General features: G+C 41.0%; 6 protein-coding genes and 1 non-coding gene across 9 annotated transcripts; 3 read left to right on the top strand and 4 right to left on the bottom strand.

Moving 5' to 3' along the window:
- Positions 1–312: 312 nt before the first annotated feature.
- On the top strand, positions 313–1,592 carry LOC102708693 (protein FAF-like, chloroplastic). Of its 3 annotated transcripts, none has more exons than XM_015834109.2 (2): positions 313–1,038; positions 1,238–1,592. In XM_015834109.2, exon 1 carries the CDS (start codon positions 463–465, stop codon positions 1,024–1,026), a length of 564 nt encoding a protein of 187 aa, XP_015689595.1. In that variant the 5' UTR covers positions 313–462; the 3' UTR covers positions 1,027–1,038; positions 1,238–1,592. The 3 variants fall into 3 exon arrangements, with proteins under 3 accessions (XP_015689595.1, XP_006648694.1, XP_015689594.1); XM_006648631.3 differs by having other exon boundaries at positions 1,223–1,592; XM_015834108.2 differs by having other exon boundaries at positions 1,214–1,592.
- A 37-nt stretch (positions 1,593–1,629) lies between these two features.
- On the bottom strand, positions 1,630–5,496 carry LOC102708415 (N-carbamoylputrescine amidase-like). The gene is made up of 9 exons (XM_006648630.2): positions 5,321–5,496; positions 4,211–4,259; positions 3,764–3,855; positions 3,504–3,655; positions 3,369–3,415; positions 3,223–3,256; positions 2,930–3,096; positions 2,694–2,790; positions 1,630–2,032 (listed from the first exon to the last, which is right to left on the bottom strand). The coding sequence occupies exons 1-9, from the start codon at positions 5,401–5,403 to the stop codon at positions 1,866–1,868; spliced, it is 888 nt and encodes a 295-aa protein (XP_006648693.1). The 5' UTR covers positions 5,404–5,496; the 3' UTR covers positions 1,630–1,865.
- A 307-nt stretch (positions 5,497–5,803) lies between these two features.
- LOC102707744 (uncharacterized protein At2g27730, mitochondrial-like) lies at positions 5,804–6,845 on the top strand. Its single transcript, XM_006647280.3, has 3 exons — positions 5,804–6,168; positions 6,280–6,387; positions 6,515–6,845. The coding sequence occupies exons 1-3, from the start codon at positions 5,983–5,985 to the stop codon at positions 6,539–6,541; spliced, it is 321 nt and encodes a 106-aa protein (XP_006647343.1). The 5' UTR covers positions 5,804–5,982; the 3' UTR covers positions 6,542–6,845.
- Positions 6,846–9,277: 2,432 nt separating this feature from the next.
- On the bottom strand, positions 9,278–10,357 carry LOC121053592. The gene has a single exon (XM_040521163.1). The coding sequence runs from the start codon at positions 10,224–10,226 to the stop codon at positions 9,570–9,572; it is 657 nt and encodes a 218-aa protein (XP_040377097.1). The 5' UTR covers positions 10,227–10,357; the 3' UTR covers positions 9,278–9,569.
- Positions 10,358–13,798: 3,441 nt separating this feature from the next.
- On the top strand, positions 13,799–13,870 carry TRNAC-GCA. Its single transcript has one exon. It is a non-coding gene; the product is annotated as a tRNA-Cys (tRNA).
- Positions 13,871–16,169: 2,299 nt separating this feature from the next.
- LOC102707463 (alpha carbonic anhydrase 1, chloroplastic-like) lies at positions 16,170–18,679 on the bottom strand. Its single transcript, XM_006647279.3, has 6 exons — positions 18,563–18,679; positions 17,884–18,092; positions 17,479–17,585; positions 17,281–17,383; positions 16,700–16,882; positions 16,170–16,603 (listed from the first exon to the last, which is right to left on the bottom strand). Exons 1-6 carry the CDS (start codon positions 18,645–18,647, stop codon positions 16,481–16,483), a joined length of 810 nt encoding a protein of 269 aa, XP_006647342.1. The 5' UTR covers positions 18,648–18,679; the 3' UTR covers positions 16,170–16,480.
- Positions 18,680–20,227: 1,548 nt separating this feature from the next.
- On the bottom strand, positions 20,228–23,092 carry LOC102708131 (heme-binding-like protein At3g10130, chloroplastic). The gene is made up of 7 exons (XM_015833135.2): positions 22,695–23,092; positions 22,541–22,611; positions 22,337–22,438; positions 22,114–22,218; positions 21,839–21,974; positions 20,615–20,724; positions 20,228–20,515 (listed from the first exon to the last, which is right to left on the bottom strand). The coding sequence occupies exons 1-7, from the start codon at positions 22,942–22,944 to the stop codon at positions 20,435–20,437; spliced, it is 855 nt and encodes a 284-aa protein (XP_015688621.2). The 5' UTR covers positions 22,945–23,092; the 3' UTR covers positions 20,228–20,434.
- Between the last annotated feature and the right edge of the window lie 3,617 nt (positions 23,093–26,709).

Raw genomic sequence — 26,709 nt, 5'->3', positions numbered from 1 at the left:
AAAAGATGATAGGTGAATAAAAGAAAAGAGAAAAGAGATAATTGGATTAAGAATTTAATCTAAAGATACAGTCTATTAAATACATAATTTTTACGCATAACATCTATATAACACGACAAATATAAAAAACTTTGGAAGGGCCTTACCGCATCGGTAGTTCGGTACCTCACCGCATCGGTCGCCTCGCCACCCCACCGCCCTCCGCGAGACGCAACGGCACGAGGCCACGACTCCCCCCTCCCATATCCCCTCGTCCCCCCTCCTCTATAATTTCACGGCCGGGGCTCTCTCAAACCCAACGCCAACCCACTACGTACGTGCAAACAACGCCTCTCGCACGCGCGCGGCTGCTGCTGCTGCTGCTGCCTGCAGCGCGGCATCTGATTCTAGTATAAGTTTGGTTTACGCAGCTCTCGCGCGCTTCGCTCGCTTCACCGGCCACCGCGTGCTTATTCCTGCACGATGGCCGCTACCACGACGTGCTGCCGGGGCCACGCTGCCGTCGGCATGCCGCCGCCGCCGCTGTTCGAGCTCGACCTCGAACAGCGCCGCCGCTGCCCCGGCCTCGGCCTCTGCACCGAGGGCCTCGGCTCCGAGAGCTCCGAGAGCTCCGGCGGCGACGTCGACCTCGTTGGCGGCGCGGCCGACGACGGAGCCTCCGACGACACCGACGTCGTCGGAGACCACGCGCTGCCGTGCAAGCGGCAGCACCGCCTCGACGACGACGACGATCAGACGGCGGCCGCGTGGCCCCTCCCGGCGTGGACGAGGAGGGCGTTCCCGCCGCCGATATCGGTGATCGGCGCCGGCGGGAAGCCGTGGCTGTACCTCCGGCCGCACCGTGAGGACGGCCGGCTGGTGCTCCGGGAGGTCAGGATCCCGTCGCGGGAGCTGCTCCAGGCGTGCCGCGAGGAAGGCCGCTTCAAGCTGCACTTCGCCCACCCGGAGGAACAGCAGCAGCAGCAAGAACAGCTATTGCTAGCAGCAGATGATCCAGATCCAGCAGATGCGATGCTCCAAGAATAGAACAGGTTTCGGGTTAGTTCGTGTCAACAAGTTCAACAGTGCATGCTTGCTACTTTTCCCTACCAGAGAGATGTAAATACGGAGAAAATTTTGTTTACTGTTGCATCATCACCTTCCAATGCAATGTCACTTAATTTTTTTGCTTCTGTTTTGCTCAAAAATTATGCTGTCCACTTTGATGATTCAGTTGCTACAGGAATCAACAAAGCAGAAATGAAGTGACCACCAATTACAGTGTACAGAGTGGCAATGGTGTCCGAGCAGGCATGCAATTAAGCACAGCTGAAAATCACATTAGAGACGGACCTTTCAAGGAATCACATGCTCAGTTCACAAGAACCCTGGGTTTAGTTAGTTGATGGAAAAGGAGCAGATAGCACGTGAAAGCTCACTGATGCATGGTTCTTCAAAGCCATCACGGATGCTGTACTGAAATAAAAGATCCTGATTCTTCTAACTATGATCATGTTCTTAAATCCAATAATAAAAAAAAAATCCAGCAGTACCACAATAAGTGTATATGCAAACACTTTCAAATCCAATTATTTCAAGAAACGCAGTTCGGAAAAGAGAGTGTTTCAAGATCATGTGGTGCATATCATGGAGGTTTTAACATCTGTTACATTCTCAATTTGTCTGCAGAAAGACACACCTCTAGAATTTTAATGAGGAAACAGAAATCGGTGAAAAATCATTAAGCATTCCTGCGAAGGTAAGAGCGGAGATCTACCATGATTGATGAAGCGGCGGCATTTATGGACCATGTGTCCTCCCAATGTTGTGGAGCTCATGTGCCTTTCAAGGACAGGGTGACTCCACAATAAAAATAGACCTTATCATCATTTCTCTCCATCCAATGTCAGAAGCACTTTATATAGATCAGGTCGCCTGTCCCTAAAGATCCCCCAGCCATGCCTAGTAGACTTGATCTCGTCCAAGTCGAACTCTGCAACCAGCACTTCTTCATCTTTGTCATTTGCAACCTTAACAATTTCACCTGTTGGGTCTGCACGGCCATATAGATGCAATGTTCATGAGTTCAAGGGTGATTGTTTGTTTTTTTATTAACAAAACCAAATGACATATTTGTAAATAAAAAATAATTTGTGAATACAACTTTTATATGAGATTTGCTCCGGTGTAACAAAAAGTACCTCAAGGTACCGTTACTTCACGGTACTAAATTGTTTCTTATCAGCAAGATGTGTATTGTTAGGTCCAACGATCAGAAATGATTTCATACTGTAAGATACCGGTATCTTAAAGTATTTTTTGATGCACTGAAGCAAATATCTTTATATATATATATTTAGCGATATAAAAGTTAAGGCTAGAAAATAAGAGTAATTTTACAATTCTTGAGTAGGTATCTTGAGTAGATACTAATTGAGTAGATACTAAGAGATACCAAAATTTTAGTGTAAAATTTGGTTTTTCCTAGTAACTAAGATACCAAGAGGTACCAAAACTTACGTAGAAAAAAGTAGTACCTCTTAGTACCTTTTTAAGGATGGTAAAATTGCTCAGAAAATAAATATCGATGAAAAACCTCAAAACCAACTCTAAATTTAAAATTAAAAATTTAATTATAAGTATAAGAAGAAGCAAAAGGATGGGGTGAAGTTGCTACATTGCCAGCAGTAAAAGACATCAAGATGTTGAATTACCTGCTATAAATGAATTCCCAAAGAAGTTAATAGTGCTGTTGCCATGCTCAGTCTCAACGGTTTCCTTTCCTATACGGTTAGAAGCGACAAGGGGGACCTGCATGATTGGTGTGAATCCGGAATTATCACAACATATGGAGGAATCACATATATATAAAAAATAGTATATATACGATTCTTCAATAAAGTTGAGTAGATGACAAAGCAGTCTGTCATAGAAAAACAAATATCAGTACCAAGTTAGCACCAGCATGCCCCTGCATGACACGCTTCCAGTGCTCTCGGGAATCCAGGTTATTATCCTGGGGCTCAGAACCAATTGCAGTCGGGTAGAACAAAATTTCAGCCCCCTGAAGCACCATAGCCCTTGCACACTCTGGGAACCACTGATCCCAGCAAATTCCTACCAGGATAATGGTTTAGCAACCAAAAGATAAGTCAGGTAATGTCACCTTAACTGTTGCAGTGCTCATGCTTAAAAACCAAATAGTACTCCAATGATCAGTTACTGAACAACATAATGACTTACCAACGCCAATTGTTGCATATTTCGTCTTGAAAGCCTGCATAGCACCATCAGTTAGACGTTTACACCTAGAGAGTTTTTACTAATAACAAGGGCATACATAAAATGAAAATAAAAGGGCAAATCATAGGACTATAAAACATGCTTACCTTGAAGCCAGTGTCACCAGGATTGAAATAATATTTCTCTTGATAACCTGCCCAAAAATATAGTTAACTTGTTTGCATCAGATAGTCCATGACTAGTCTATAGTGGATCTGTCATAAACTATTTACAGGCAATACCTGGTCCATCTGGAATGTGTGATTTGCGGTACAAGCCAAGATCACTGCCATCTGCATCAATAATGGCCACTGAATTGTAGTGAGCATTGTTTGCTTCTTCAAAGAAGCTGACAGGTATTACAATTTCCAGCTCCTTGGCGAGTTTTTGGAACCTATCAAACATGAAGCGATTAAGCTTAGGCCTAACTAGAAATAGAACAACAATATTACAATAGCTAGCGGAGTCCTGAAAAGCATCATGCATGAGCAAGTAAGTCCACCTGCTTATAGTTGGGTTCCCTTTGTAAGGCTTAGCACGTTGGAAGTAGTCCAAGTTTTGAGCTTGACAGAAGTACTGCCCCTCAAACAATTCCTAAAGCATTAACAGATAAATTCAGTACACAGAATCAATTAATCAAAGGGTTTTTTTATCATTCTTGAAAATTACCTAAATGTACCAAGAATTTTAGTACAAATTTTTGGTACCTTAAGGTATTTTTTCAAGGATAGTAAAAAAGCTCATTAATCAAAACATGAAGCACTCCGCTAACTCTTTGAGGCTCTGAATGGATTCGAACAAATTAGAACCAATTTAACCGGAAGTACAATAAGAGTGTTTACTCAAACACATCTGTCTTTGTGCTTAAATTCCAAACAAATATTGCAAGTTAAATCTTCTCAACTTATCACTCAAAACATATGAATGTATCATTTTAATTTAAGTATACCTGAATTAGGACAATGTTTGCGCCTTTCTTATGAGCTTCTCTTATCAACCTGCAATATGAATGAGCAGTTCTTCTCAGCAAAATGTATGATTTATTTGAGATTTAACAACTCAAGGTATAACAAAAGAAATGTAAAACAGAACTAGATCAAACAAATCAGACTTTTCTTTCCACATTTATCATGAAAATATGATATCATACCAAGTTGGTCAATATTGAAAAATAAATGCAAATTCCCATGTTAGTGGCACAAAAGGAACTCCAAATAAGATATTTTTTTGGTATGAAAGTGCAATTGATTCCATGCATACTGGTGGTGGATTTATCTGAAACAATGTTGAAAAACTTAAACGGTCTTCAGCTTTCACAGAAATCTTACATCGATGATTTGAAAATTGAAATGCATGTGCTGAAAGCTCACCAGGTGATACCACTAAAGGCATAAACCTTATGTTTGTGGTTACTGGTTAGTGCAAGCTATTACTACAGAGGTTCAACTTATTGCCATTATGTTCTGTTAGGTTTTGTGATATCAATAGATATGACACGGTATAAAGGCATATTCCTAACAGTGACACAAAATAAAAAGGTGCAAAACACAATCAGAACATAAAGGCAGGTGGATCAATAATTCAATGAACAAGAGAACAACAGTACCAGGTATCTCATTGAGAAAAAAAAAGTACAATGTACAGCACATAAAGGCAGGTGGATCAATAATTCAATAATTCAGTTTTAGTAGTTTGCGCAATGAAGAAGAAGATTGTGGTATTGTTCTTCTAGTTTTTCCTTTGTTTTTCACTTTCTTTTTGGTTATATTCCCAGTTCGCTTAGTCTCTCAATTGCACATGGGCATCTGATGGTGAAAGATGAACTCAATTGAATAGGTTAGTCAGGCTGCCTCAAAATTCAGTAGTACCAAATCACCGCAACAGAACAACTCGTGGAATTCAGAAACAACCACCGGAGCATTCATCACAGCCGAAGTGCTAAGCTGTCAGAATCTCGACAAGACCAAACCAAGCAGTCAATCCCTCGGTTCCTTCACCTGGAGAGAAAGCAGCAACCAGCAAAGCCACCCTACTCAAGAACTCAAGAACACCGTGGTACCTCTCCGCGGTGGCGACGTTCTCGGACTCGACGCCGGTGCAGGCGAACTGCACGGCGGCGACCGACACCTTCCTCCCGGCCATCTCCCTCGGCTTCTTCGCGGCGCACTGCCCTGCTCCCTTCCCTTCTCGGCTTCTGGACCTCGCGTTAGTCTTGCGCTCTCCTCTGCTACCCACTCCCCCGTTTTTAACCAGAGGAGGACGAAGGGGTCGGTCGGTCGGTGCCGCGGGGCCCACATGGCAATGGGTGCGGGAGAGGCCGTCTCCGCGGCGTTGACCCGATCGGTCGCGCGGCAGTTGGTGGCGCGGCGCGAAGCGAATCTCCCCCATCGCCCCTCACGCCGTTTTGATGGGCCGGGCCGGGCCCCAATTCGTGTTAGGCCCAAACCGCTCGAGTCGCGGTTTCAAGGCCCAAACCGCTCCGGTTTGTCTGGTTCCTTCCGGATTGCTCCGTCCTTATCTTCTTCAGCTTCGCGCCGGAAAAATGGTCAGGATCAGATCATCGGATGGACACTGACCGACTAGAAATATAGGTGGTCGGCGAGGCTCGGAGAGGGATCGCGAGTCATCGTCCACGCGTCGCCGCCGCCGCAGTTAGTACTGCTGCTCTTGGGGAGCAAGAAGAAGACGTTCTTGGGGAGCACGAAGAAGAAGAGAGAAGGGATGGCTACAAGAACGGCCGTGGCGAGGGTCGCGGCGCCCCATCAGCCAGCGTGGGTGGCGGCCTTGGCGAGGAGGATGGAGGGGGCAGGAGCAGGCGGCGGCCGGCGCGTGGCCCGCTACTTCAGCGACGGCACCGGCAGGGTGCTCAGCGAGGAGGAGCGCGCCGCCGAGAACGTCTACATACAGGTTCGTCGGATCAATATCGCACAAAAATGTTGTGAGATTCATCCGTGAAGTGGACTTCTGAACGGTGAATTGGTCGCCCGATTGATCTGGGGTTTTGGTTTGGTCGAGCAGAAGATGGAGAGGGAGAAGCTGGAGAAGCTGAAGAGGACGGCGGACAAGGACAAGGCCGACGCCGCGAAGAGGGCAGCCGCCGCCGCCGCCGCCGCCAAAGGCGACAAGGTAAAAAAAAAAAAAAGGACGAACTTTTAAACCATCTCAATCTCCAGCTTAATTGGTTCGGATTTTTGGGCTGTGAATGATGAACTGATGAATGATCTGCTTGTGATTTTCGCTTGCCTGATTGCAGAAAGGCGAGGATGCTCGCCCAACCTGATTGCTGGGGTGGTCCGTGATGATCGATCACACGATCCGGTGCTGGTGCTCTGTTCAGATGCTTTCTGATATGTGGATTTGCAGATAAAAGCTACTCTTTTTTTCGTTTTTATCTTCTGTACAGATGGTAACAAGTCAAGAATAACCGCATCAGCATGCGCTTGGTGTGTGTTACTGATGTCGATTCCTCCCTAGATGCTGAAATGCGAAATGTGACCAAGTGTGTTGTAACGCTATCTTTACGTGTAATAAATATAGTAATAGTCTATCGAACTGATGACATGATACTGTGATAGCGTTGTTCAGACTCGATAAAAAGATGGATGGAGTGAATGCTTCACTAAGAAAGCAGTTTGGTTGAAACTGAATAATCGTGTCCTTCCTCTGTTCACCATCTCCTAATATATTTGGAAACAAAAAATAATTTATAAATAAAATTTTTAAGTCGTATTCTTAACATTATAAAAGTTAAAGCTAAAAAATAAATTTCCATAAAAAGCTTCACGATCAACTTCAATTTAATGTTAATTTAAATTTTGTATTATACTTTTTTAATTTATGTTTTTTATAATTTGATTTATTACGAAAGTATTTCAAATATAATTTATAATTTGTATATTTGAAAAAAATAAGACGAAGAGTATTTAAAAGTTAACGGTGTTAATTAAAATAATCGATGTGGGTAAGAAAGATGGTTGTTAACTCCAAAAAAGATGAATAAAAGACTTTTGGTTATTTCTAATTAGCATTATTATAATATGATTATTAGAAATAATCTAAAAAAAATAAATAGAGTATTGTGGTGTACTATTATGTTATTATATTCTAGTAAGTTCATCGAGGGTAATTTTTTTATATCATTGGCTAGGATTTTTGTATTGGACAAACAGGGCCTAAGTTGCCATTCTTACTTAAAATTTTGTTTTCGTGGATGAGTAGATTGAGAGTAGGGATTAGTTTATTTTCGTGTAAATTTCACTTATAAAAATTGATTTATTTTGAGACAACCAAAAGTATATATTGCATTGTTAAGAGCAGGCAGGGCCTGCTTTTTTTTTTCGTTGAACTAACTAAAGTACCCACGATTTGCTACGAAAATATATTAAAAAATGTAAAGAAACTTTTTATCAACAATGTTTATATCACTTATTTAAACTAAATATGAAAATATCAGAAAAATATAAAAACTAAATATGAAAATATCAGAAAAATATAAAGAGATAATTTGTAAAGAAAACTGTGGAAAGCTTTCACTGCCATCATCAGAGATAGAGATATTTACACCACCGTCTTTTTATTTTTTGATGCTTATAAGTCAAATTTAAAATTTAAAATTTAGAGTTAATTATAGTTTTTTTACCGTAGTTTATTTTTAGTCTTAGCTTTTAAATCCCTAACAGGACGTATATAAAAGTTCTATTCATAATTTTTTATATTTACAAATATACATTTTAATCACCCCTTAAAGTAGAATGGTAGTCGTATATGCACTCTCCTATTTTATTCGAGTCACGTTAGATATGTGCTAATTCATACATCTCTGTGTTTGACAAAATTGTTAAAAAAAAATTATAACATCCATAGCACTAAATTAGTTTAGTTAAATTTGTCATTGAATATGTTTTTCTAGTATATTTATTTTTTGTACGTTAAAATAGGAACAATTGCTCGTGTGCATTGCTGATGCTTGGTGGGAGCGCCGCAGCGGAGCTGCTCCGTCGAATGGGACTGGCCGTGCTGGGTATTAGCCTTAAATTTCAAAATGTTTTTCTCACGATTTTTAGAAATATATTTTTAATAAATTAAAATTATACCTATATCACCGCTGTCCTTGACTAGTCCGGATTCTCTGACTTTGTTAACAAAAGTCATCAACACGTACAGTAAAGTAGTCTTGTGCTACACACCGTAGCTACAGCGAAAAACAGTAAAAGTATGGTACCATATGTATTGTTTATCGGTACTATAGCGATCAATCTCGTACGTTGGTTGTGAATCAAATGGTTAAAAGTACATCTAAAGTCACAGCACTGGTCATCTCTGATTTTTCTACACCAAGTCGAGAATCTCATTTGGTCCCTAACGACACAACTCCTCTCTTGTATTAACTCTGAAGTCTAAACGATAAGAGCATCCTAGCAGTACATCTATCTCATCATTTGTCCTAAAAATAGAGAATGATTCGTAAAAATTAAGCTCCAGCAGATCATCTATCTCATACCGTATTTTTTGATGTTATTCATATTAGAAAAGAGAAACTCTATATTTAGATGTTCTCTTTATCCTTAAAAGAAATATCGAGGATGTTATATATGGATTATCTGTTGAAATATAAAAAGATATGAATGATGAAAATATTTTAGATGATCATCTAAATAAATATATGGATAATCAAATTTAGATGAACTGCTGGGATGCTCTGTGACTGTCTAAGACTCCTTAGAACCAGGAGGCATCCTATGGCAACGAGGATGGTGTTACGTCACAGTAGCGATACGGATATACTTTTAATTTTTTTATAAAACTATTTCTGAAATAGTGTGAGAAAAACTATATTTTGAGGGAGAAAAGAGGGTATTTTACATGCGGCGTGTCCGCGTGTGGCCACTCTCAGCGAGCGAACTTGGAGAGTTGGAGTGTATTACCGGGACTCCAGTCTCCAGCCCAGCCGTCAAGGAGAATGTTTGCAAGGACTGAGCTAGCCGAGTGGGCCCGTGCTAGCTGGGCCAGCCCAGTGGCACAATACTTATCCATAACTCTGACTAATTATGTTTGTCTCAGAAAAAAATATATAATTATCTGTACAGTATAACACAATAGATGAACACCACAAACTTTGAGACTCGAGAACACAACTCATCAGCGAACAAAAAGGTGTAAAGGCAGATCGATCGAGGGCCATGTCAGGATCCAAGTACCCAGCTTTGAGATGTACTTACAAGAAACTAAATCAGATCATCAAAGGAAGAAAATTAACAAAACTAATTCAAGGCTTCCAACAATTAATTCCTGACCCAAACTAGTAGTGATCAACTCGACGCCGCCTCCCCTTGGTGCTCCGGCTGCGCGCGCGGAGCGCTCCAGCACGCGGCGCTCACCATGCGCAGCCACCAGCGACGCCTCCCTGCTACTGCTGCTGCTGCGCCGGCGGGACGGCACGGCGGCTGCTGCTGCTGCGCCTGCGACCGGACGCCGCCGAGGCAGGACACCTTGGGCGACCGGGGCTCCGCTATCTCCGCGGCCTCCCCGTCGAACACCCTCGCGCGGGCGGCGCGGCAGCGACGTCGTTGCCGCCGCAAGTGCTCCCGCGAGGCCTTCCCCGACGCCGCCGGCAGCCCGGCGATGACGACCGCCTTCATCGTCAGCGTCGGCGTCGCCCCGCCTCCTCCTCCCCCGGCGCACCCCGGCGCCGCCGCGCAGCAGCTGGCGCGCGCGCATGCCGACTTGGGGTTGGAGGCGCCCTTGGTGGAGTCCTCCCGCTCCAGCACCGCCCCGACCTCGCTCCAGTCGATGTCCTCCCCGATCCTGAGCCACAGCGACTCCACGGGCCAGTACGGGTCATCACCCTCGCCGCCGCATTCCTCACCGCCGTCGCCGTCGTCGGAGCACGAGAACTCGTCTTCGCAAGCCTCCTCCGGCTCGCCGCCGCGGCCGCGCAAGAGGGAATCCAGAGTAACCGGTGGCATGCCAAGCTCACTGTGATACCTGACGTGTTTTTTCTATCTTTGGCTGTGTGATGTGTCCAAAGACATGAGATGGTTTGGTTTTGAAGAAGATTAGCGGAGGGTAGAAGGGGCAATTAATTTGCGGGTGTGACTGTGAGAGAGTGATGGGCGGTGGCGCCAATGGTTTGGAGATGAGGATTTGAAAAACGGTGGCACGGTGGCGGTGACAGGGCAGTGGTTGGGCTGTCGCTTGATTTGGAAGCTAATGGCGATGTTTAGTTCCGTCTCCCAATCGATCGTGCTCACGGGGCCCGACGCCGTGTTCTTTTTCTGCTTGTTTTGCATCTGACAACACTTTGCGCTGCGCTTTTTGGAGTGAAGGCAGCAACTTCGAATTACTACCTCACTACCTTTGTAAAATTTATCGCAGTTTGTGTGGTAACTCCTTGTAGCGTTTGCTTGTTGTCTTACTATGCACAACCGAAATTTAAATTCGGGCATCCACGTAGGTTTACCTCTTTTGGCGCTTCGTATGACACCCTATCAATCTTTCTTCTCCAACTCCAATAGCAAAATGCCAAGCCTAGTGACGGCTGATGTCCTTTTTTTCTTCCTTGTGTTATGGTGCTCCGTCCTCGAGCTGACAATGACGGGAAAGGGGAGTGGACTCAACTGTGGTAGCCCGGATAGAGCTAATTGGCACAACGAAGGCGATGGGAGCAATGTGGGGGTCGACTCCCTGTTCCTTCTCCCGGCTTCCACCAGTAACCGCAGCCATCGGATCCGTGAGCATCAATCCGCACATGAATACATGATGCGACTGGGCAAGGCAGATCAGGAGCAGCTTGAGCTTAAGCTCTCTCCTTCCTTCGCGGCGGTGGAATTTTCATACTTTGTCCTTTTAAAAAATTTATTTTATAAATAGATCTTTGAAGAAAATTATTGTGCGAATGGAACTTATGATAAGAGTGTTATATGTCCAGATACAATCCATAATCACCCATATTGTAAAAGACAGCAATATGATATAATCACCCATATTGTAGAGGGGCGACAAGGGGAGTGAAGGAGTACATGATGTTATGAACCTTAGCAGTGGCTGGCTGCATGATACGAGCCAACGTCAACTGCTTCTCCTCGGCAGCAAAGCATGATTTAGTCAGAGGTGGATAAGAGAGCGACAAAGGGAGGGTGCTCTGAAGTGCAAAATAGTGCAAAGAGCATTTTTACCCTATTTGAGTAGGTGCCGAGTAGGCCTGGACGAAAAACTTAAAGCTCGGTAGCTCGCTTGGCTCATGACTGGCTCGGCTCGACTCGATTCGGCTCGTTAGGATAACAAGCCGAGCCAAGCCAGCATTTTAGCTCGGCAGCGCTATCGAGCCAACTCGAGCTGACTCGCGAGCAACTCACGAGCCAAACGAGCTCAAAAAAATGTCCCTAGGAAAAAGGCCCAATGGCCCAAATAGCCCATCAAGAAACCCTAATCAGCTGCCACCCCACCCCCGTGACTCACTCCACGCCACCGCCCCATCGCCCTCGTGACCCTCCACGCCAGCGCCCCCGTCGCCCCCTCCCCGCCGTCGTCGCCTCACCATCGCCGCCCCCCGTCGCACCCCTCATCGGCGTCGCCGCCGTCGTCCCCTTTCCCGGCGACACCTCCCGTCGTCCTTCTCACCATCGCCGCCCCCCATCGCCCCCCTCATCGGCGCCGCCGCCGTCGTCCCCCTCCCCGGCAACGCCTCCCGTCGTCCTTCTCACCATCGTCGCCCCCCATCGCCCTCCTCATCGGCGCCGCCACCGTCGTCCCCCTCCCCGACGCTGCCCCCCGTCGTCCTCTTCACCGACGCTGCCGCCGTTGCCTCCGAGCACCACTGCCGCCGCCCCCGTCGACCCCCTCATCGCCGTCGCTTGTCGTCCCATTCCCCGACGTCCCACTACCCGATGCCGCCCCCCGTCGCCCCCCTCACCGGCAATGCTGTCGTTGCCTGTGAGCCCCACCACCGCCGCCCCCGTCGCCTTCCCTCCCCAACGCCACCCATCGTCCCTCTCTGTGATGTCCTCCTCCCTGACACTGCCCCCCACTGTCCCCCTCACTTGCATGTGCTATGATTGCTCACAAGCTAAACGAGCTGGCTCGAGCTTTTAACGAACCGAGCCGGCGTTTTAGCTCGTTACTTATAACGAGCCAACTCGAGCCAGCTCGTTATCCTATCGAGTTATACCGAGTTAAGCCGAGCCAGCTCGTTATCCAGGCCTAGTGCCGAGAGATATCAAGCTAAAATTTTGGTATCTCTTGATACCTACTCAAGTACCGTAAAATTGTTCTAGCGTAAAACATTGAATTGCGGTAGTCCAAACTAAAACTTTATTAAGGAAAAACCTAGCGTAAACCAAAATTACACATATATAAAGTATTTTTTTCTGGATGAAATAAAAACTATTTATTGACATAACATATGACCTTTTTAAAACCAGATTGGTAAAAACTGCCCAGGCTCTACGCTCATGTTAATTTTTGAAACCCACTAAAAATAATACGTTCTCTATTTATAAATAATTGTCGATTGTGACTTTGAGAGTTTGAGTTGTTCTGTGTTGACCCATGGCAATCTCTTAGATAATTTCATTAATTAATTTAGTTAATTAACTATTTGACATCAAAATTACAGCACTATATTTATAATTAAAAAGTGTTAGCTTAATCTATCCGTTTTGACATGGCTTAAAAACTAATGTTGAAAGTTCTTCTACCTCCGATCATAGCCGAACCGATGACCATTTGTTAACGGAAAGAGGCAGTGATCATTGGAGCTGTCTTAACTAACACTCCCCGCCCCCAATAAAAAAAACACTCACGGCTTTTTTTTTTTTGATAACGTTAATTTGACTGTCCGTTTTTCAAATATATAAAATATAAGTCACGCTTAAATTTTTTTATAAAATACTTGATAATTATATTTTTAAATAAGATAAATAATCAAATATAAATATAGAAGCGGTCTCTTGTTTCACGCGTGGAACGTTTCTCTTGTTTTGGAGCGGTCTGCCGGCTGTGTTTCGATTCAGGTGGCCCGTTTATTTATAGGATATAATTTGGGTGACAACCCTAGTGCTTTGTGCTCTGTGCGTGCGTTTCTGTTTGTCCTTTCCGGATAAGGATCAGAAGCGTGAGCGCAGTAGTCATGCATGGAAACAAATCTGTCTCTATTTAGAATTGTGAAAGTGATGTTATTAAATTTGCGTTGATGATATCCCAAATCATCATAATTACGAGGAAAGCCCAAATTGCATAACTGACACTAAATTAAGTTTTTGAGGGTGATTGTTTGGCGGTTATATTTGCAAACAAAAAATAATTTATGAATAAAACTTTCATATACATATTTTTAGCGATCTGAAAGCTAAGACGAGAAAATAAACTTTAGTGAAAAAAACTCTAAAATCAACTCAAAATTTACTTTTGAGAATTTAAAATTTAGCTTACAGCAAGCAAAAGCGAAAAAGTTGGAGTGTTTGTTTTTTAAAATCTGGTTTATAATGAAGTGTGGTAGAACAACATTGTATACTACTAAATCTGACGAAAAATTAGCGAAGGGTCCATAGCTCAGTGGTAGAGCATTTGACTGCAGATCAAGAGGTCTCCGGTTCGAACCCGGATGGGCCCTTTTGTTGTTTCTCCATTTTTAAAATTAAAAAAACATTGATTTTAATAATTTTTTGTTGATTTAATTTTATAAAGATTTGAAAACATTAATTCAAATATTGATTTCAACTATTTGTTTCTAGTATTTTCTTTCACATGAATGACTTATTTCCCAATATTCATTTCAACTTTGCAATACCTTTGACTTAAATGATTTATATTATAGTACATTTGACATACCTGATTCAATTTCCTTTTAGAAGCCCTGAAGTACCTTAGTTTCTAGGGATAAAAACGGTTTGAATATAGACGAAAACTATCTCTATCATATTTGCTTTCATAATTTTCACGGAACCGAAAGCCAATATAGATATCTCGAATACAAAACAAAAATTAGAATAAATATTATTAATATAGATATGGAGTGAATATGAACCAAAACGAATGTGGTCATGGATATTTATCGGGAAGATTAAACCCCCACTGTGTTTCCAAATTCGGCTAGTCCATCTATCAAAGATAATATATTAAATCCACTTTAAATATAAATATAAAGTACCACTGTAGATACTATAGATGCTTTATGTTTTCTAAAATTTTAAAAAATAATATTTGTAATTATGAAGTTTATCCATTCAGACTCTCAAATCAGAATTTTATTTATTTAATTCTAAATTAATAATTAAAAAAAATGTGATTGGCGTGGACTCTTTTTTTTTATAGCGAAGCACTCATGGTGACTTCGTTCACGATATGATTGATCATTCTTTCTAAGGTGCTCATAGAAGTAGAGTATGTGTTTATAGGGATAAGTTTGTGCATGTTGCAACCGCATGTCTTAAAGTATGAGTTGGTACCAGTAACTAAATATAATATATTATGGACAGCTACGTACCATGTTTCTAAAATTAAAAAAAAATTGACAAGAAATAGCGGGAGAGCCTCCCACGGTACTGTACTCAATTATGTAGAAGAGAAGATAATTACAAGAGTTAGAAAGGCAAAAAGAAAAAAATTACAGAGGTGTATTAGTTTAGAGAGTCTATCCATGATTGCCAGGATGGTTTTTCTGCCTCTTACTCTGTACATTAGCAAAGTAAAGTTCTTTTTTGAAATTTGCCTTCAAAGTCTCCAAGACTCCAAGAAGGATTTGTATTATTGAAGATAAAATCATTCCGGATAAACTAAATGTTCCAGCAGGTGATCGCAATTACTTGTATGAAAAAATGATGTGGGAGCTGCTTTGAAGCATGAATAATCATATTCATAGAATTTGTACTGGATTAACAAGATATCCCAACGTACTGTCAACAAGGTGCATTAAAAATAAATGTATTTTACAAATGAGTTGGGCTTAAGACATGGATCTAAAGTTGAGGTAATTTTGGGCTAAGCCTTTATTTTCGAAAACTATCTAGATAGGTATTTGGTTAGTTTCTCACCGTTTTTCATTTCCGTCAGATACTAGCCTTATCGTATTCGTTAATGTTTTGGGAGAAATCTTCAGTTATGTTTTCAATATTATCTGAAACTATACATTCAACTCTGTCCATTTCTAAAATAGCATCCAGACCATCTGAAAAATCCGAACCATTTTCATCACTAGTTATTTTGACATACCTTTGGACAGCTTTAGCTGAATGGTTTATCATCTAAATAATGTTTTCCTTTTAAAAACTTTGATATACCTTGATTTGAATAACTTATCTTCTAATATTTTCGTTTTTAAAAAGGATCCCTTTCTCATTACATACCCTTAGTATCCATATTATAAGATTTTTTTACACTATTCATCTATAAATCAATGAATATGTATAATATATATACATATATAGGAAATCCTACTACCAGATATATATATATGTGTATATTTCTAGATTTGTTAGCATCCATATAAATCTAGAAAGTATTAGAACATTCTATAATATAAAGCAGAGGTAATATGGGATTGTAGTTGTGTTTCACTCCCATAACTTAAGAGAACCTTGCTAATGCTGATTGCCAAATTGATGTGAATGGTGCCAGTTCTCGGTCTAGAACAAGCAGCATCAGGAAGCCAGAAAGAGGATAAATTCCTCCATTTTCAAGCGAGAACAGTTGAGCGAACCTGCTGCTATACCATTGTAAATTCCTCAATTCATTTGATTAATAATTCCTACTAAGGCCATGTCCTTCCCTCCTATGCATCGAATTCAAACATTCAGGATCGTCCCAGCATCCAACCCGTCATCTTTCTCATAAAATGTCTGAATCTATTTCAATCGGTAATATTCAAGCAGAGCGACCTGGTGGTAACACAAGAAAAACGAAGGACGTGAGCCAAGACAATGAACAAGGTTTTATTGCAGTCCATGGTGCCGATTACAATTTTACCGACATTCCAGGACTTGGGTCTTGGGTACATACTAAAAAGCACATTTATTATCTGCAGATCGATGAACTGCAGCAGGCTACAACATCATTTCAACTTTTGGAACAATTACAAATTTGTCACTGGTTTAAAACGTTATTGCAAAACTGTCACTAGAAAATTATAAAAATATCATTAGAATGGTCATTCGAATGACATCCTTGCAATTTAGGAAAAACCAGTAACAAATTTACAAATACCCCTTGGACTTTCGTTATTGAGCTACATGTGATTGATCTGCACGGTGCGACCATGGAGTGGCTGCGTTGGCCTGCAGTTGTGCCTGTAACTCCCGTGCAAAGGGGCCATCAAAGCACCAGCCTGCTCCTTGCTCATTTCTCTTATCTGCAAACGGAAGCATCAGTCTCAGTTTCTTCAGAGCATAGCTGCCCCACGGTGAAGTTTTCGCACTGTTTCTGTTACTCTGCAAAAGGGAAATACCTCTCCAAAGATGTTCCAGATAACATTTTCGGTGCATGGAGGTGCAGTGAGGGATCCAACATATCTGAAATACCTATGAGCACCCTGCTTCAATTCCCTCATATCCACGAGTCCAGCAGGAAGAGGATCGCCTTTCTCAGCTTTACACCCCTCTAAGTGTAATTCAGCCAACTTACCCTTTATCTGCAAGTCACCAAGACACCAGCATAGCAAATAGCTAAAGTGTGCATGCTGATTATGATGTGTATTGAACTAGTGATGATAAAGGTAATCCAGGGATGAAGAAAAAAGGGAGACGTCAGATATATTGTCTATCTGCTTCCCAGTATACATTTCAATGACACATCGATTCCAAGCTGTGAGCAGGTTATTGTTTCTTAAGCCTATGTATTAAATATCTAGTCCTTACAGAGGACTGACTCCTAATTTGGCCGATGCAAAGGGGAAAAAAAAGCTAAATTTAAATGGAATTAAAACTCAAGTTGACTGAAGTGGGGATCCCATTTTTAGAGTCCTACAAACTACATTATTTTGGGTCATTATAGCAAGTACTACATCCTATCAGACTCACAAAAATTCACCTGAAAAAGGAATGAATCAGGTTTTCCATGCCGATAAAGGACTGCTATGACAGTAATGTTGCCATCATCAGAATAGTGAACCATGTGGAGCTCCACTGCAAACCTATTCATATGACATGGTCCATAAAATTTAGAACAACAGATAACCATGGTTCACAATGCACCAGGTTGTGTGCAGCATTGTACATGGATGGATACCTTTGGCCATTGATGGTGTGCTCTGAAGGAGAGTGCCAGTGCAACTGCTTCAGTTTATACTTCTTCCCATCCACCTTCACAGTCCCGGCAGTGTCATCGCAACGCAGCTGCATCAATCAATTAAACCCATATAATTTTCATTTTTGTAACAAATTTCTTGTTGTAGTTATAGCTACTTTATTTCAAAACACTATAATATATTGGAGACAAAATCCTATGCACTAATCAATTACAGGACATGGATATGTCATATGTGGAAGAAAGAACAGCATGAATGGATAAATCATTGATGGAATAGTAAAACAATGATGTATTCTTCTAGAAAGAACTGATTAAGAGAACATCATTCTCGTATTTACACATTTTTCGTTATTAAAATAAATAACCATCTGTTTTAGATCGAACCGCAATATTGAAGACATTATCAACAATGGTAGTGTTTGCAGCAGTATAATCCATTTCAAGGGGCTCCAACTTTGGGTTGTAGACTGAATCATCTTTCAAAATATTGATCGGAGACTGGTATCTCCCTTTGGAGCACATTGTGAAATTAGGACTTAAGCTCCCCCAATACTTCGGACCAGTACTCCCACTGTACCCAAATCTCACACCATCTGCTTCAGGTAACAGCAATGTAAATAAGACATCAGCAATAACGTATTTCATGAAAATTCTGTGAATCAACGGGAAATATCCACACTTGTGATTTCTCTTATTTTCCATTACTAGTGGCATGTGATTTTCTATGGAGTTCTGTTATTTATCTTTGGATCATCCAACTTTTTTCTGAATAATTCTATAATGTTGATAGCATTGAAGAATTCGCATAAATTTATCATGGTTTCTTAGTTTTTTTATATTGAGATATATTCTTCGATTCAATAGAAATATTGAAAGAGTAGTCATTAAAGAACCAAAGGACATGAAAGATCGCTAGATGATTGGCAGATGATAAATTGTGTGCCATTGTCACATGGATGGGGATGGTTGACAAATCACAGGTCATATGACAAACCAAACAACAGCACAACAACAGACTAGCTGAAGAGGCACAATGCTAAACAAGGGTAAACAGAATGCGTACCACTGTCACATGCATGATTCACGAGAAAGCAAGTGTACAGAAGTGCAACACAGGTTGCACTTTTCTTAGCAGTGCCATTTATCATTTGGTCCTCTGTGCAAGGCACTATAAAAGCACTTTCAGTTTTGCACTCTAGCCACAAGCGGAGCACACAGATATATATAGGGTCTGTTATGGTTTTTTTATGTGCCAGCTTCCTCATACCTGTAGAGATAAGTTGAACAATTCAGAGATGTTGATGTTTTGATCCCAAGTGCCCCAGTCCTTTCAGTAATTAGAAAGCAGCAAGGTCCTCCTAGTAGCATCACGGGATGATTGCATCAATTCCTCAGTCTTGTCCAGTGCCAGCTCCATCAAATAGAGAACTTGTGTAACAGACATAAAATAAGACAACTCTTCTTAGTAATTATAAATGTAACTGACAAAAACAATGTAGGTCACTTTTCCACCTCGAAATTGATCTCAGCTATCTTGATAATTACAACTAAATAGCACCTTATTATGCTTTTCAGTCTTTCAGATATGAATGGGCCTCACCTCCAAGATGCCAACTAAGAGAATATTACAAAATCATGCCAAGCAAAAGCATCCTATGAATAGTTATGCATATGACTAGTGCTGAAGAGCAAACACCTTCCCCACACGAATTCACACATGCTCACACAAAGAAAAGGAAGGTAGTATTGTGCTAAAAGCAGGGTACCCTTCACCTGACAACAGGAAAACCAGAGAAAAACTAACAACAGGTTTAACTTGATAATATGTCTAACCAGTCTATATTTTCAGTTGCATCGAAACTGGAAACTATTCAGAGACCATTAATTGCATATAAGAAAACACTAAACAGTGAACGGGCGTGTTCTGCTAGATGAAACCTGTGACAGCTGAATACCATTTTTTCCTTCAAAACAAGAACTGTTTATTAGATGAAAATAAATGTTGTACTTGTACCACCCTATTTTGCAGGATGAACAGGCTAAACTACGACAACCATTAGGCAAATTGTTGATGTTAGTACACAATAAAAACAAGGAAATAAGAAACCAAGTATATCTTATGCAGCCGCAAAACACATCTCTACTGCTTAAAAGTAGACATCCGTCCTCCTCCCCATCCCAAGTCGCGCAAAACCATCAAACCAGAAAAAATCAAGTGGCTTCTTTAAGAAACCGTTTCTTTCTCTATATGCATGGGCAGTCATCAGTTGTATGGACCATCTCTTTTCTTTATAGGCTGATGCAGTCCATCATTAATTATATAGACCTGTTACAATATACAGATATATTACTAGTATAAGGAGTATATTACCAATAAATGTAAATGACAAGCCAAATCATTAGATGGTAGAATATATCCCTTTTGCCAAAACTGCTGCATAAAGATCACAGCTTTACAAGTTCAGAGTTCAAAACAGAATCTGGCTTAAAGAACAATATAAGCACATTCAAGAACTTAATGATGAATTCTGTTTTTCCTGATGCTACCTTGTACTACACGTTAATGGGGTGAAAGAAATGCCCATAAGTGTCGAATATGGCAGGCACAAAACTTTGCAGAACGCATGATTTATTTAAAAACACTTCCTGGCTTTGATAAAAAATTTGTATGGAGAAAAAAAAAATCTAACTTGAGCCTCGTGACAAAGATCTTAAGCTTGGATTTCTACACTATAAATACCATACCACAAATTAAGGTATGAAAATGAACTTATGATATTTTAACACTCAATTTTACAATCAGGTAAGATCTGTGTGCGATACATGGTATACAAATTTATATACAATACGAGCAAAGGGAAGATTGGAATTCTAAATTTGTATTTGTGTACATTTGCTATACACTGAAATCTAACTTATTTGTCGATAAAGGTCATCAAAAGTTTGCATCAAGCCTCTTAACCTCCAATGCTATTTCATTACGCCTTGTAAACGGAAGTGTGAAGGGAGGATTATACTGCAGATTCAGAAAACCCAGTATCAGGCAATGGTCAATCTTATTAGTCTAGGACATTAGATTATTAGAATATTGATTGGTTATTTGAGCAAGCTTTACCTGAGCGATTTCCACCACTGAATCATCTTTCACCTGAAATTGGGTGTCTTTCTGGAGAGCTTCCCGCAATCTGGATTCCCTCTTACTTATGTCATCATCAGTAACCAAACCTGTTTCAACAGCAAATAGAGTATAAAATAATAAAAGATGACCTGTTAGTGCGGTGGATAATGGTCACAGTACGCAGGAGTGCATAACTGTGCAAAATTGCATATTCTCATGAACCCATAAAGAACTTCCTCAAGAAGTTTTCAATAACTATAAAACTTACTACCTTTGTTCCAAAATAAGTGCATTTATAGCACTCAAATGAGAAATTTGTAGGGGATACAAATGACCTTGATACCCATTATTAAATGAGGATTGATACGGAGTGGGAAGTTATTTGAGGGTAAAATGGGGAGAAATTTGAATTTGAGGTGGTTGGAGGGCAAAGTTGTACTCTAGAAGAGCACTCTTTGTGGGATAAAATTCAAACTCTAGAAATGCACTTATTGTGGGAGGGAGGTAGTATATTACTTTAGTTAACCTTTTAGCTCAAAACATAATTAATACCATGAGAGATGCTTAGTTGCTTACCATTTTCAAACTTCTGAGAAGGAAAGTTGAAAATGAAATGTTTAATGCTACATAGAATTTTGGGTGATTTTATAGTATGTTGAAATATATATAAATATATATATATATATATATATATATATATATATATATATATATATATATATATATATCACAAAGTCTAAAGCATTTCTGGCAAGATGATAGTGTAAGTGGGTGAACCTTTTTTTGGACTTTCTGGTCTGATTACTTGACAAATTTAGATACTTTTTTATGTTTGATATATGGAAAAAAAAGTATTACAGATGATTTTGATGAATACTAAGAATATGGAAAACATAATTCCAATTTACATCAGACAAAATAATCTCCTAATGAAATCACATGATATAGTTAGTGATAATGCAAGTCGCTTGGTGCGTATTCATCGGCTTCAATTATGTATTTCTCCAGAGAACATGCACTAGTGATGGGTAAGAGCTAAGCTTTTTATCATGAAAAATGAAAAGGTTACAAATGTGAAAAGGACAGTGCCGACTGCCATTAAGCAGCAGATTGCTAAAAAAATTAAATAGAGAGCTTCGCAACCAAAAGCAACATATATCACATTGATACTCTAATGTTGAAACAGGTATACAAATGAAACAGAGAATATGAAGATAGGACCTGAAAATGCTGCAACTGCTACAATTTTGGAGGGCACTTCCTTGATGGTCACAGAAGGGTCTTTTGGCACTGGCAAGTCTGGACCATATTTTGATGGCAGCACAAAGGACATCTTCCACTTGTTTTCATTAGCTGACTGCAAATGGCAACAAGGATTAAATATGATGCAGAACTCTGCAACACATCCACACTAAGTGCGCTGACTTCTGAATCACCAAAAGAGACAAGTCAGAACAATGGATCATGGCCTCATGGGAATGTCATACAGGACCCACCTTCCTTGTTATAACTGGGGTGGTCATGTCCATCTTTTCGCCATTGGGTTCACCCTTCCGAGTAAACACAGGGGTTGTCATTTCCATTTGCTCAGAATTCGTGTTCTAGAGGTAAGCATACCGTTAGTAATAAGCCCCTTACGAATTCCCCTTTCAATCCAATCAGCCAAAGCAACATAGGAATGAAATTCTGGCCCAGGGTAGGTAGAATTGCATCAACTACCTTACCAAATAAGTAAGATGCCAGCACATTGAACGACTGGGATGATCCATTGAAATCGAATCCAGTTCTTCCGGGCATCGTCGTCTCAGCAACATAGTAGGACTGATCAACGGTAAACAACCAAAGGAAGTTAACATGATGAATCACGGTGGTGGATTCCATTTTCCACACATGAACGATTTGAGAGACGATGGCAACGATCACCTCCACTTCTCTGATCTCGTACTCCGCCTCGCGCTTCAGGACGCGGAAGGGCACGGTCTCGAGATCGGGCACTAGGAAAGCACGGGAACGTCAGCCAACCGTGCTGCTACAAGCCCTAAGGGTTTTGGGGCAAAAAAAGCGCAGCCGAACTAACCAGACATGAGGGCCTCCTCGAGGGTGCGGGGCTCGAAGCGGCGGGAGGGGAAGGCGTACTTGACGGCCTCGGCGGCGAGGTCGGCCGCGCGGCGCTGCGAGGCGGCGAGGGCCTGCGTGGCGAGCGCCAGCACCAGCGACGCGCGCGCCTCCGCGCCGGCCGCGGCCCTCCGCCGCGCGGGACGGCGGCCCCGGGCTCCGGCGGCGGTCGGCGCCGACGGCCGCGCGGAGGCGGAGCACAGGAGCGCCATGCTACGTCCGCGCTCCGGGGAGAGGTGACTCGTGTCGCGGACGGCAGCTCACCGCGAACCCGGCGAGCGGCGGCGGCGCACGTGTGGTCTGGACTTCTGGAGCTTCGAGGGGAGGTGGTGACGTGGCGGCAAGCCTGCGATCTCAAGTTCGCGGAGACACGAGTTGATATTTTTGTCCTCGAAATGGTGAAGGTTTTTTAAGCTGTCACCGCAAAAATCTTTATAATTTTTCTAATTCTTCCTATATTTGCCAGGGATGTCATCCAGATATAAAACACATATACATTTAGATAAAATAAAAATATCTTTTAATATGAAATGAGAAACGAAGCGAATGCTAATTAAGGGAGTTGTGCTCCTCTTGTTTCTTTTCCATAAAAAAGTTCAAACCAACAATTTCTCAAATAAAAAATTGGTTTTAAATATACCAAACATCCTATTTAGTCCAAATGTTTTCCACTAAATTGGATTAAAAAATGTTTTAATGTGTTATGACCAATATTTTTAAAGTTGGACTACATTTGAAGGATTCAACCTTGGTGCATCAAAGTGTTAAACACTAGGTAACTAATGAGTATATACTATTTGTTAATATAAATTCATAAATACATACCGTCGGTTTGGTTTTAAGATCATTTACGGCTATGGAGTAAAAGTATGGACTAAATAAATATATTTCATTAAAGAAAAAAATGTTTTATACAGTGTATCCATTAGTAAAGTAAAAAGTTAAAAAATTGACACCCTCATCTTTTAACTTTTGCTTATAAACCAAAATCTAAATTTTCAACCTTATATTTAGAGTTGATTCTGAGGTCACGGAGGTCATACTCGGAGATGGTAAAAAGACACAATTTTAGAGCGACAACTGGTTGTGGAACCACAGTCCAAAAGCCTTGGCGCCAAAGCTTTATAGGCTTGCAAAAAGGAAACAGACCTCAGTCCACAAAGCCATGGAAAATAACAGTTGGCTCTACTCCCTCCAACAACTAACATCTATGCAGGAGATTGACGAACTTGTAACTCTAGGGGGCTCTTGCAGACAACCAACCTAATTCATAGCACATCTGATACCATCAGATGGAAGTGACCAGCAACGACACTTACATCTCAAAAAGTGCATATGAGATGCAATTCATTGGGTCCTACGCTACAGTTTGTTTTGACAAACTCCGGAAGGCAGAGTGTGAACCAAAACACCGCAACTGGGTTGGCTCATTCTGCAAAAAAAAACTCTAAGCGCTGACAACCTCCTCCGAAGACATTGGCCATGCAATTGGATTTGCAGTTTGTGTGGTGAAGCGTTCGAAGATACCACCCACCTTTTCAAGGACTGCAACTACATAAGAGAAACATGGAATCAACTCTGCTCATGGGGAAAGCATAACGCGCTCTTGCTGCCAAATACTCCCTCCATATTTTTTTATATGACGCCATTGACTTTTAGGTCCACATTTGACCATTCGTTTTATCAAAAAGTATATAATTATTAATTATTTTGTTATAATATGATTTATTATTATATGAACTTTAAGTATGCATTATAATTTTGCATATTTGGATATAAATTTTGAATAAGACGAATGGTCAAACGTAATTCTAGAAGTCAACGGTGTCATACATAAAAATTCGGAGGGTGTAACAAGACTCTAAGGGAGTGGTGGAGATCTTTCTGCGAAATCAAACCAAAATCTCTGCAAAAGAACTTAATAGGATCCCAGATAACAACTTGGTGGCACATCTGGATAGAGAGAAATGGTAGAGTCTTCAACAGTCAGTACAACACCGTCTTTCAAGTAGCCGACAAAATAAAACTAGACATAGATTTAAGGCGTTCGACTTTTCGACCTCCCTAAGAGCTTTCCTCAGCTTCCTCCTAATGTAATCATGTTTCTTCTTTTGTTAATAACTTTTATTACTTCTAATATATTCCGGCAGGCCTTCTGCCGTCGTCTTTTCAAAAAAAAAGAGTCGATTCCGAGGTTTTTTTATTAAAGTTTATTTTTCAGTCTTGGCTTTTTACATCGCTAATTATATATATATATATAAGTTTTATTCACAAATACAGTAATTTTTAGTTTGTAAATATGCCATTTGGTTGAAAGCCAAACAATTGTTCCGATTTGATTAGGATCATTAACACACACAAAGCAATATATCTCTCATTAGTTCTAATACTAGTATTCCATTTTATGTTGGTCCAGGAACAGCATGTAATTAATCAAATAACCAAGACTAGATCTTATGCAATTATACTAATAATAATATTATTTGAACAATACTTTGCACAAGTACTAAAATAAGACAAAAAGCAATACCCTAGTTATGGAGACCAAACAGAAATGGAGCTTAGCTGGGGCTAACATATCCATGTTATGTTTGATGTTGCGTCGTAAAAAAACTCTATTGCTAGCCTATTTGAATTGCAGCGAAGCCAATAGCCAATAGCATCGTGAAGCTCATACAATCCAAAGTATTTTCTAGTAGCTCACTAATTTATCTTATGAATATTCTTGATTATTAACAGCACATAAACTTGGGCGAAGCCTAGGCGTTCGCCCAACCAACCTGATGGCTCTGCCATTAATTCAGGTGAAATTTGCATAAATACCAGTCTTCATATAATTCATCTATACTTGTTTAGTGACTAGAAAGATGCTTACAAAAACAAATCTGTTGTTTTTTCCATAGTTAGGCTAGATGCTAAGCTAATACATTCCATGCATTTTCATGAGTTCGATGCTAGTTCAAGCGCTTATTTAACGAAACCAACTACTTTTAAATTTAGCTTTATGTATACTTATTTATATCAACTCTCTGCATAAATCATATTGAAAGAAGTTTGTGATTTGTGAACATCACATTGGAAGACACAATTCTTATTTTATTGGTTATTTTCTCTCTCTAAATAGGGATAGAACTGGGCCTAGCATAACTAGGGCCCAAGCCCTACTCGTGGACCGGCTAATAATGGAGGAATACATATATATTTCTCAGAATTTTAGGTCCATCCCCACTCATTTGGGCTGCAGGCCTCCCACTTGGGTTATCACTTTCAACTTCGCAGGCTCACAACGCAACTTCAGGCAAGTCGCACGAGGTTTCTTCTCAGCCCAATAGCCCATCAGCAGTCTTGCGTAGCCCAAAATACCAAACCCTAGCTAGCTATCCATACCAGCTCTCTCTCTTTGTGTCCGGCGGCCGGCAGGTGCATGGCGGCAAACGGCGGCCAACGGGTTCGATGCGGCAAGCTGGCAGCACAAAGCAGATAGTGGGGCCATGGAGGCGCCGGTAGCCGGACTTCTTTTTTCCTTTCTTGATTTGATTACCAAGAACAAGAAGATGTTAATTCCCTTTCTTTTTCTCTTTATTTCATTCCCTTCCTCAGTGTATCACTTCTCAGTATTTAATTACAGGTTAGAACAACAAGATGTTAATTGATTAGATGAACTGGCCTTAATTTTACCCGTTGCAACTGCAACCATGAGCCTTCTCGACCGCCAATGTCATTATAATTAATATTTTTTCGTACAATGGATAGTTTTAATTTGATTTTATCATAATTATACTGTATTTTGGTGCGTGAGGGCATGATATGGGTAGTTTCATGCTTCAGTTTGTGCTCTAGGCTCGAAAAGATTCTGCTTCCGCCGCTGTCTCTAAACACCTACGCAACTAACATTGAAGATGTCACTAAAGTTTTTGTTTAATCTCTGCCATTAAACCAAAAGAACCCAAATGTCTTAATTAAGAATACATAATGTA

Source organism: Oryza brachyantha, chromosome 2 (genome assembly GCF_000231095.2).
Source record: "Oryza brachyantha chromosome 2, ObraRS2, whole genome shotgun sequence".
Classification (NCBI taxonomy): domain Eukaryota; kingdom Viridiplantae; phylum Streptophyta; class Magnoliopsida; order Poales; family Poaceae; genus Oryza; species Oryza brachyantha.
This window is presented reverse-complemented; position numbering and strand designations above follow the sequence as displayed.